The sequence below is a fragment of the Phaseolus vulgaris genome, chromosome 8, assembly GCF_051622355.1.
Source record: "Phaseolus vulgaris cultivar YP4 chromosome 8, ASM5162235v1, whole genome shotgun sequence".
Classification (NCBI taxonomy): Eukaryota; Viridiplantae; Streptophyta; class Magnoliopsida; order Fabales; family Fabaceae; genus Phaseolus; species Phaseolus vulgaris.
In genome coordinates, this window is record NC_143505.1 from 20,451,668 (window position 1) to 20,463,703 (window position 12,036).

The following is a 12,036-nucleotide window of genomic DNA, read 5'->3' on the forward strand; positions in this document are numbered from 1 at the left end:
AGATTGGAACCAAAAGCTTGTGCCACTTCTCTTTTATATATATATTTAACTTGTTTTTGGATTATGGAAATGAGATGTCCATAGTTTTGATCATGCATATTTTCATAGACCTCTAATTAGCACAAAAGTTTGGGATTCAATTTAATTGATCACTTGAAATCTTGTGTTTGGAACTTAAATCTACTTCTACTAAAACAAATTTCGAATTACTTTTAAACTTTCACAATTAAAAGCAAAGTAAGTAGAAGCAAAATATAAGGACTCCTAGAAACACTAAAGAACATATGACTCAAAGCAAAAGAGGCAATAACAAAAGAAGACACAATTTATCATCCAAAAGCGAAAACAAAGCTAATTGATAAGATAAATGTCGAATTGAAAAGTAAGAAAATAAAGGGCTGAAATTAAATGTGCTTGAATGTAAAGACAAGAAACTAAAGGTGCTTGATTGTAAAGACAAGGAATTTAAAATGCAAGAAAAGTAAAGTGTCAAATCAACTCAAAGCAAAATAAGCTCAAGAACCTAATCTGATAACCACATGATGCGAGTTGAACTTTTTGATGGTTCCATTTTATGGTGACACTTTTACTTAGAGTTGGGATTTTAGCAATTTCTGGTGAAAACCTAAGGAAGATTCCCACAGGACACAAACTTAACCAAATGGTTAAGTAAGTGTGAAGGTTCACTTCACAAAGGCAAAAATGAAAATCAATACAAAGTGATAGATGGTATGCAATGTAGAATGGAAATAGCAATAAGGTAAACACCAATGGTGGTCATGGCCGAACCAAATGATGAACCATAAGCATATAACAAAAGAAAAAACCAAAAGTAAAAATTCAAGACAAAGACATAAATGAAATGAAAAGAGTGGAAGAAAAGTAGCTTATGGAGTGGTTGTGAGAGGGGTTCATGCCACTTGGGGTGTGGTAGTCATCAAGATGAGTGAAGGGCCGTCACTTGAGAGTCTCACATTACTCAACATAAGACCTAGCCAAGAGGACTCAAACCTTACAAACTTCTCACACAATTTGTGCAGAGTAACTTTTCTCTTCAAAATTAACATGTAAAATACAAAGAGTATGGCATCCTATTTATAGGAGATGGTGCCTTGGAAAACAAGAAGCAAGAGTAGGATGGGAAACCTAAAAAATGGGACTGCCTTTAGGGTTTGACTAAGTCAAACCACACCTTAGGCTTGTTCTTCTAGAAACTAGGTAAAAAAACAAGCTAAAGTGGTAAGCACACCCCCTTTATGTTAAAGAACACCTATTCTACTAAAATTAAAAATAATGACACTAACTGATGCTCAGCACCCAAGGCCTGTGCTCTACTCCTCGTGATCCTCTAGGGCAAGCTAGGTGCTGAGGGAGTGGCTAGAGAATCCTAACCTAGCCCTGTGCCTTGAGGCATGCTCCTAGTCATCCTCCTAGGAGGTTGGGCTTGGTCAGTAGGCGCACTCTCTCCTAGGTCCTCATCACCTATGGAAGATCCCCACTGGACACAAATTTAACTAGTTAAGTAAGTTTGAAGGTTCACTTCCAAAGGAAGAAAAGGAAAAACACAAGATATGGTGAAGATGATGATGCTTTGCCGAAATGAAAAAGCATAAAAGGAAGCAATTAAAATGTAGATGATCAAATAGAAAATGGAAGAAAGACGAGAACATAAACACAAAGGAACATGATGTATGGAAATGAAATGAAAAGATGAAGGATAGAAAGCTTATGAAGATGGAAATGGAATGGACACGCCACTTGGAGTGTGGGGATTCTCCAAGATGAGTGATGAGGGCCTCCACTTTAAGAGCTCTCACTCTCACAAGATAAGACCTAAGCTAAGAGAACACAAGTCTCACACAAATTGTGCAGATGTTTCCTTCTATATCAAAATTCAACATGAAATACATGGAGTAAGGCACCCTATTTATAGGAATGGGTGCCTTGGAAAACAAGATGAGCAAGGATAGGATGGTAAATGTGTGATGGGCTTCCTTTAGGGTTTGACTAAGTAAAAATCGCACCTTAGGCTTGCTCTTCTAGAAGTTAGATCAACTTTCCTTCCTAAAGGGCTAGGCACAAACTAAAACCCCCCTATTATGCTAAAGGCACCTATTTTAGCCTATCTTGCTATTTGGACCCCTAAAGTGAGCCCAAATTATTTACAACATGTTTTATTTTTAAGAAGACCAGAAGAAAGAACATTTGGTGTTCTGGTCTATGCCCACTTCTTCTTCTAGTGAGGTCCGTTAGATATTTGGTGGGGTCTTGACTTGATTGTTGAGATGACTGCTCATAGTGTGAATGGTCTTTTGAGACCTTGGTCATCTCCTTGTTTACTTGGATTGTATCATGTTGTCATGATATGTAAGTATTATTTTTAAAACTAGAGCAATCCTCCACTTAATATTTTATTCATTGAAGTTATGAGTAGCAAATAGTAGCTAGCATGTACTCCACCTCTATGGTAGATAGAGCTATGAAATTTTTTTTCTTGCTCGACCAAAAGGTCAACCAAGATCTAAGGAATTGACATCCTCCATTGGTGCTTTTTCTTTCCATTATGCCTCTATTATAGTCTACATCATAGAAACCTTCTAATTTGAAACTCACATTTTTTTATAACACAAACTCAAAATAGTTGATCTTACAAGGTATCAAAAGATCATTTTAACAATCTTCAAACGAGACTCTTCTAGATATGACTAAAACCTTGCACACAAATGGACATTATGCGTAATGTTAGGTCTAATGAAAGTTAAATAAAGGAAAGAGTTAATCATACCTAGATAGATCATCTGATCTACAATCTTACCCTTTTCATCTTTGTCTAACTAAGTAGATGAATGCATATGAATCTTCATTGGCTTTGTGTCTGCCATAATGTACTTTTATTAATGGGTGAAAATGTTATTCTCTTGTTGTTTGATCTGAAGCAGTAAGAAGAGTATTAGTTCCTCATCATGTTCATTTCAAACTCTCCTTGCATCAACTTAGAAAAATCCTTGCACCAACTTTCATTAATAGTACTAAAAATAATATCATTTATATATAATTTTTTTACAATAATGAAATCCTTATTGTATTCTTTGCGAAATAAGGTTGTATCAACCTTTACTCTCACAAGAAAAAATTCTAAAAGAAAATTACCCAATTTGTCATACTAAGCTTTGGGAGTTTGCTTAAGACTATACAAATCCTTTCTCAATTTAAAAACATGATTCAATTTTGAAGGATCCTTAAAATCAATGGTTATTTTACAAAATTTCTTCAATAAAATCATTCTGGAAAACACTTTTGACATCCATTTGAAAAAGCTTAATATTTTTGTAATACTAAAAGCTAATAAACTCCTTATAGCCTCAAGTTACGCAATTGGAACAAAAGTTTTAGTAAAATATATACCATTTTGTTGGTTGTAGCTTTGTGCTACCAATATAACTTTACCATTTTCCCTTCTTCATTTAGCTTGTTGCAAAATACCTAACTTCTTATGAACACAATTTCATTTGAGGAAGGAGGAACCAATGTCTAGATGTTATTTCTAGTAAGCTGATTGAGCTCTTCCTCCATGGTTAGGATCTAGTCTTTGTCTACTAGAGCTTTTTCTAAACTATTCAGTTTCACTTGTGACACAAAAGGAAAAGATGTTTCATCTCTAAAGATGATTTGTTTTGTACGCCTTTTTTCTTCTCACCAAGGATTTTCTCTTAGGGTGAGACAAAAATGAACTTTTCATTCTTCTGTTAGGTATGGCTTGTGTGATCTGGGACAAAAAGACCTTCACTTGAAGCTTCCTTTGGGTTTAATCCCCTTTTAACATTTGATGATCTTTCTTTGTTTGTTGACTTGACTTTGTCCGCTCGATTTTTCTATGAAGTTTTAATCCTAAGATCTGCCAAGTTGTCTTCAAGATATGATATTTTCCTATAAATTTGTTCAAATTCATCTAATTCACAGTTATGATTTCCTTTATAATCTAGGTACACGAGTTATACACTTTATAAACCTTTGATATGTTAAAGTATCCTAAAAATATTCATTTGTCAACCTTGGAGACAAATTTTCCAATTTGGTCATTGGTGTTAATGATATAACAAGTAAAACCAAAAGCATGAAAATTAACCAATGTTGGGTTTTATATCCTTCCATAATTCACAAGGAGTCTTTTCCAATAAGGGTCGGATAAACACTTTGTATTGTACATAACAAGTCCTTTTGTCTAAAAATATTTTAGTAAAGAGTTGTCATAGAACATGCTTAATAAAGCTAGTTTTGTATGTGTATTTAAGAGATGTGTTAATAACGAGAATTTGGTGAAGGTAAATAAATCGATTAATATGAAATTTAAGGAAATTGAAAAAATCCTTCACAAAATATTGTGGAATGAAAAGAGGTAGAGGGAGGTATTGAGATAATGAATAATCTATCTATAGAAGAACACTTAACATAAAGAAGTCTCTTCTATAAAGAAAGTTTTGACATAATGTTTGCTTTCTAAGGTGGAAAAGAGAGAATATCTATCAATGAAGAAATTATCAATTGAATGAGGAATTATTCAAATATTAATAGATAAAATCATTGTATAAATATATGGAGTTTACAATTCTGTTTTCTTTGTAATTATTCATTTAAAGAAGTATTTAACCATAATTTTAGTTTAATCACATCTAAAATGTTATAACGAAATCAATTTTATATACAACTACTACTTGAGTATTTGAAGATTTTTGAATTTTTATGAAGTATTGAATGAAATCAATATTTTCATAATTATAAAAAATTAAATATACTTCTTTAATTTGTTCTTAAAAATTGAGTGTGTTGATATAATGTGCTTCATAGATGTGATTTTAGTCGGTTCAACATATTCAAATTGAAAATTATAACACCACTAAACCTAAATAAAAAGAACCCATGATATTTATTTATTTTGATGTATGAAAATTTGTAATAAAAAGAACCCATAATATATTTATCTATTTTGATTCATGAAAATTTGAAATGATGGATGTAAAAAGTTTTCATCGAGAAGAGTTTGTTACCATGCTCAAAGCCTTATTTCATATTAAATTTAAAATGCTTTATTGGATTGAAACTGTTAATAATGATTGAGTAAATTGAGTTGAATAATCAAATGTATAATTTTAATTTCATTCTTGCAGCAAGAACAGCACAGATAGAACACTGTTTTTTTCAATATTAACTTGGATTTATATTTACATAATAGCCAAGAAAGTTCTGTTGACATCAATAACTAGAGAATACAGGGTGGAATATTGTACTCAAAAGGAACCAGTAAATCACCTTGAGTCATTTAGAAGGAAATCTACATTTTGGCTTAAATTTCTTATTCACCATAACTTAGTGTCTTTGCGTGTTGCATGAAAAAATATGGATAACAAAAAGAATATAAACATAAAGCTACTATACTCTTTCTCTTTAAATTTTAATAATTTTACTCTATGAACTTGAAATTATCATCATATATGAAGTATGAATCAATCAGAACATCCATCTGGGTGAAGGAGAATGAACAGGAGTTTGCCGAGGTGGCTTGCTAGAGCTGCTGTTACGTTTCATGATTGAGGAGACAGTGGGACTGAAATAGTCATTGCTTCGCTGAGAAGTTGCTGCACCTTGTGAGTACATTCTCTTCACATGCATAAAGCTTCTCTGATTTTCCACAATCATCCCACGAGCAACTTGGCTTCTTGGTGCAGCACCCCACCTATTGTAACTCACACAACTCTGGCTCCTACCCACCTGCTGAAACTTCAACTCTCTTGGGCTGGTGTAGTTGCGGCTCTCGGCGGTTTCTGCCGAGTACATGGTCTCTCCTTCGCTGCTATATCCATTTTGCATATCTGGTACTTCCACAGGAGATGAGCTAGACTGAACCTCGCTTTGTGCAGCTCCATTGACAGACCCTGTTGAGGAAACGTCCGGAATAGGAGTTGTTGGCCTTGTGTGCTTGTTTTGTTCGCCTTCTGCTTGGTTTTCAGGAAAAGGGTCTTTGGTATGATTGTCAGCTGACTTTGGTTTGGATGATTGTGCCAAAACTGCAGTTTTGGCTGACCTTGGAGGAAAATTGATGTCCAAAAGCTGCAATGGTATGTTTTCTTTCCTTCTGAGTGGCACAGCAGTTACTCTAGGCGATTCGTATATTTCTGGGGTGGGAATTCCCTGTACATGAGCAGCATTTGGATTAGTGATCAAGCTTTCTTCTTCAACTGTGTTGGTAACAGCAGAAGAGCTCGGTCCCTGATCCCTTGCCTTTGATGCATTGTTTGATGAAGATGTGGTGCCATCATCATCGCCTTCTGCTGACTTGAAAACTTGCCGCAGGGTGAAGGAAGCACATGAATGCTCGCTCTTTGGGCCAGTAGACATCAATCGCATGATAGGTAATTTTGGCTTGTTAAGCTCATCAAGGTTGCCTTCCCAATGCTGGTTTAACCAGTCGCAAATGACAGGAATTGGTATGCCAAATTGCATGGGGAGTTCTTTCTTCCAAGAGGATGACGACGACGATGAAGTTGAAGGTGATTTGGTATTTGGTGATGTGGCTAACTTCATAGGATCGCATATCATAAAAGCTAGATTTCCATGCACATCAAAACCTGCAGAACCGGGACTCCATTGAATTCCATCAGTTGACAATTTTATGAGATTGTCAGTGGCTATGACCACCTTTCCTTCACCAACAGTGAGCTCCTGTTCTTCTGTGTAGCCTAAAAGGTAAACTACACTTCCCAGATCCAGATTGGCTTTACAACTGGTCTTCAAGTAGTGAGGGTTTTGACCCTGTGCATTTGAGTCCCCATCCGCATCATCTAAACCCACAATTGTAAGATCTAATACAGAACTTGTAATGAAAAACCTGAAAACAAATGAAAAAATCAATGCACTAGTTTACAAATAATCACTCTAAGGACTACTATAAGTGATGGTGCCTGCCACAAATATTTTTTCATAATAAGGTAATCAAATTCATTGCCGAATACAATAAAATATATCTTCTAAGAGTAGCTCCTCCCCCTCCCCCAAAAAGAACGAGAAAAACCGAGTAGAAAAAACATAGGTAGAACTCTCCTATCTCTTTTGAATATCCATCAAAGGAACTTTTCTGAAGTAGTGTCCTATTCACATCATTTTGATGTGGTGGTGCGGTGAGGCAATCATAATTTAAAATAAATCACATAAGCAATTAAAATCATTAAAAAATAAGACAACAAAGTAAATTACATCATAAAAGACAACAGTATACAAGCATAGTGTAATTCAATATATAGGTTTACAAAGTAAACACAAACATAAAATTGCAAAGTTGAATGAAAACCAGATAAAGATAAATGGTGCTGCTCTTCAAAACAAAAGGTCATATGCATTTACTTGTGGAAAAAGGTACTGGGAGAAGCTTCAAATATGCTATGCGAAAATGTTGACCGAAGTTTCAGAATGTAGAGTCTGAATTGAGATGATAAATATTGGATACATAATGCTGGATACAAAGTACTCAAACTAAAGCAAACTTCCATTACACATTCAATACCACCACAATACTACATTCTGACACATTCTGCATTCGTGAGAGTCAATTAGTGTGTAACTATGTTTTGTTTTGTATTATGAATTTAGCTAAAAGAGTAAAATGAAATAGATAATTACTAAAAATAAAATCAGCAGAAACTTGTTTGAAAGGGGAAATAGTAAATAGAAGTTACTCAAGCATTATAATGAGATGTCCATAACTTATAAAAATTCTCAGATTAAGCGTGCCAGATTAATAGTTACAGGGCTTTTTAAAATGTATGACAGCATTGAGAAATATGAAGAGAGGAAATATAAGAAATATTATTAAAATGAAATTATGAATGTGATTACAGAGTTCTCTATTTATAGATATTACAATGAGCTAAGTAACTACTAACAGATTACAACTGTATAGCTGACTATACAGCTGTCATTGACAACTATCACACTCTCATGTACCCCCCCTCCCCCAAACTCAGTGTGACTCAAACTTGCTAAAAACTCTGATTTTGGTCCTTAGAGAAATGAATCTGTCCCTGGAATAGGGTTAGTGAGAATGTGTGTAGCTGATCCTGAGAAGCGACTCGTTGAGCACCTTTTCATTAACAAAGAGCATGTCCAATTCCATGTGTGTTTTTTTCTGGAACGCAAGCCAGGACTGTGACTTGGAAAAAACTCTAATATACTGCAAGCACCAGCTACTGATCTATTAAATGTAGAGTCGTTCATATAATCTGAACCAAGTTGGAAAGTTTAATCCAACAGGGAGACTTTTTATCACGACAGCTCCATGAAGTAAATACTTTATACATTTTTGTTTTGATAAAAGGAGTGATTGATTAGGTAGAGTTTTGACCTCACACTAAACATGAGTAAAACCAAAACCAGTAAGAGTTTTGGTGAGCCTTTCATACAATGCATAGGGGTTGTTTGAGACCATAAATTGCTTTATTCAGTTTGCATACTAGATTAGGATTGCCTGATTTGAAGCCATCTGGTTGCTACATATAAACATCCTAAACTAACTAGCCTTGAATGAAGGCAACGTTAACATCTACCTACAGTATAGGCCAGTGATTTGAAAGCGCCAAAGTCAAAATGATACAAATTGTGACAGGTTTTCAACTGGAAAAAGTTTCAGAGAAGTCACAGTCCGGAGTTTGGTGGAAACTCTTAGGAAGAAGACTCACTTTATACATGTTGATAGTATCATCATGATTTTGTTTTATTCAAAACACCCACTTACAACCAATAGCTGTTCTTCCCGGAGACATAGGAACAAGAGACCAAGTCCTGTTAGCAATTAAAGTATAAAATTAATCTTCTATAGCTAATTTCCATTGCGGAGAAGATAAAGCTTGCTGAAGGTTATTAGGGGGTGTCAAGTCATAAACTGAAGGTAAATGACACCAAGAGAGAGTAATTTGGATGTAACATCTGATGTAGGTAAGACAGGCCCAGAGGAAGCAAAGGGAAATTTGACGACATTAAAAACAACAGCCTTAGAAATATACAGTTACTACAACAAACTAAGCTTTTGTAGCCTTTGTCATGAGGATATTGGGAAGTCCTACATCATCTGTCTCAATTCTTAGAGTGCATCTTATATATATATATTGGACAACTTCACTTAATGTCAATTGGTTTTAAGATGAAATATGACATGATAATACTAATTGATTACAACTGTATAACTAACTATACAGTATCATTCACAGCTATGACAAATATCACAATTTAATAAATGAGCCCAAACACTTTTTTAGGGTTGATTTAATCTGCAATAAGGATAAAAACATGTTCTATGTCTACTTTTCTTTTGGAACATTAGCTCTACCAAATTCTTAAAAGAATTAGATAATGAAATTTAGAAAAATGCTAAAACATCAAAACTATTTTTTTTTTACTTTGAATTTGTTTAGGTTGTTTTGATTTTATGCCATTTATCACGGATTGTTCATTTCTGAAACATTGTGCATAACATTAGATTATTGACACCAATACACACCACACAAGCCAATATTTACAGTAATTCTTAATAACTAGTCTGGTCTGCTATGCCTAGAAATAGCTACTTCTGACCATAAATTAAATCAATTCAAAGTTTCAAAATATATATATAGAACTTCGTACTTTACAGTTGGTAGTTTTTTCTATCTACTAGTAGGCCATGTTGGTGAGAATATGGCAGACAGTACTGAAAACTAAATAGTTGAGCTTAAAAATATGTGAATATGCAAAACAATATAAATACATCACCTAATGGAAATTGAATCACATGATACTGGTACACAGGTGTAAAGGTTACCTCCCAAAAGTAATAAACTAAATTAGCATCCACCATTAATATTTTACATGAATGTCCTTGATAAAATGAACTAGTGTTAGCTACAACTGTTAACAAACAAGTATAAAAAATTTCAAACTTCACCGAATTGCAAGAATACAGAAAGTAAACAAAGGAAAAATAAATAAATCACCAAATGAACATAAAATAGAGACAAGAAAAAAGTGATGTGAGATGTGTCCCAGTGTTGTACAGTGATAAAACTAGCGAGGAGAATATTGTGAATACGTAAATAGTTCAGAAAACCAAGATGTGCTAATATTTCATTTTAATTGTTTGTCGCTACAGTGCCAAAGAGCACGGTTCCACTTGAACAACGTATCAAGTTCAAAAATATAAAAAAGAAAAAGTAATAGAAGCCTTTGCTACAAGTGAATCTACCCGATCCAACTTGAATAAGTCAAAGCCAGAAGTAGCTTTCAAATACCAAGATCTCTTACCAAAAACACATAACTCTTTCAAATTCTAACAAAAACGTGTTTCCAACCTTTAGAATTGAATTCCTATCCAACTTTACCACATTAACTGCATTGGTTACCAACACTAGAAACAAATCTTAACACAAAAGCCAACCACTTTGCATCGTTTAATCCTCCACTAGCCTACTTATCTCCCTCTCCTACCTAACAAATACATAAAAACTTAACCCCTCCCCAAAAAAAATGTTTTCAAAAAATAAAAGATAATGACAGTTTGGCTACATTTTCTTCCAAGTTTGACATCAACTTGAGCAAGAAAAATGAAATCACAGCTTTATCGTCAAATAGGGATACCTCTGAGGAACAAGAGTAGCAGCAACACCATTGTGCAGCCGGATCTCGGCACTGTCGGCGGCAACCACCGAGGGAAGATTGGTGTGAGTGGTCAAGAGAAGGTTCCGGTGGATTAAAAATCCGGTACCGGAAACCCCATTTGGAGAAATGGCGGTGATTGTGGCCATGGCTTGACCCTTCCCTGTAAAGATTGCAGCTTTCATTCTCTCAGACTTGCTGACCCCTTTGCAGAAACACCATGATTCCCTCAGACTCACACCCCCCATGGCTGTGTGAGTAATGGGTATCTTCAAAGACTTCAACTTGAGATCTAATGTGAATCAATGAGGCATCTCAGTTCCAAGATCATGGGTAGGGCAGCAATGATAAAGAAGAAGAACAAGAGAAGACAATGATGTAATGAAAACAAAACAAAGTGCAAAAGATTGGAGTTCCCTCTCTCCCTCCTCACTTCTTATCCTAGGACTGTCTTTGGATGTTGTAAAAATGGTGTGTTGTGGATTAATGTCATCACCTAAAGTACATTGTTGCTGCTCAAATGGAACACACCTTACCTTTATTAAAGCTTCATAATAAAGAGGGAAAAAACCCATCACTTAGAGAGATAACAAATTTATATCTTCATCTAATTATAAAAGCAAGTTTATTCATTTTTATAGTGAATATGATTTTTATTCAATTGGCAATGTATAAGTATTTTCAATGATAAAACTTAGTTATCAAACTCTAAATTTATTATTACATGATGCTGTCTTGCATTTTTAATAGAAAAAAATCATTATTTTAAGAAGTTAAGTTACATTCTTTTAATAATTATAGCTCGGTTCAGTCAATTCACTCAGGTTGAAGTTATACTATTCATGATTGATAAAGCTTTTAACTTAAACAAACTACTCTCAAGATCTAATAAGTGAAATTTAAAATGTTTCTATACTTTTTTATAATATTCATTCACATTAATTTAACATTTTAATAATTTAGTTATATTTTATTCAGATAAAATAATTTTAGAACGTTTTCTCAACATTCTTCATGGTTCAGTCTCACACTTTATTAGAAGATTATATGGGAGAAAATTTGTTTAGGAATATGATTACAAAATTCAAAGGACCCATTAAAGGTGAAAATGATGGAGTTATTATTCCTTTATTCATTGCCGACAAAAATTATTATGCACCAACCTTCTGAACTTGCAAATCAAAGACCAAGTCCCGTGGATGAGTTGTTTGCTGTTAAAACATGAATATATGCATTTTTTTAAACAAAATGAAGAAAAAAAGTGAAATAAAATAATCTCTTTAAAAAAAAAAAAAAAAAAAAACCCAATAATTTACAATAGAAAATTAAATATTATAACATTTCTTTTGCAATCAAAAGAAT

At 34.0% G+C, this 12,036-nt stretch overlaps 1 protein-coding gene across 1 annotated transcript; it reads right to left on the reverse strand.

Annotated features, from left to right (window-relative positions):
• Positions 1-5,183: 5,183 nt before the first annotated feature.
• On the reverse strand, positions 5,184-11,279 carry LOC137826015 (uncharacterized). The gene is made up of 2 exons (XM_068631853.2): positions 10,657-11,279; positions 5,184-6,883 (listed from the first exon to the last, which is right to left on the reverse strand). Exons 1-2 carry the CDS (start codon positions 10,920-10,922, stop codon positions 5,506-5,508), a joined length of 1,644 nt encoding a protein of 547 aa, XP_068487954.2. The 5' UTR covers positions 10,923-11,279; the 3' UTR covers positions 5,184-5,505.
• Between the last annotated feature and the right edge of the window lie 757 nt (positions 11,280-12,036).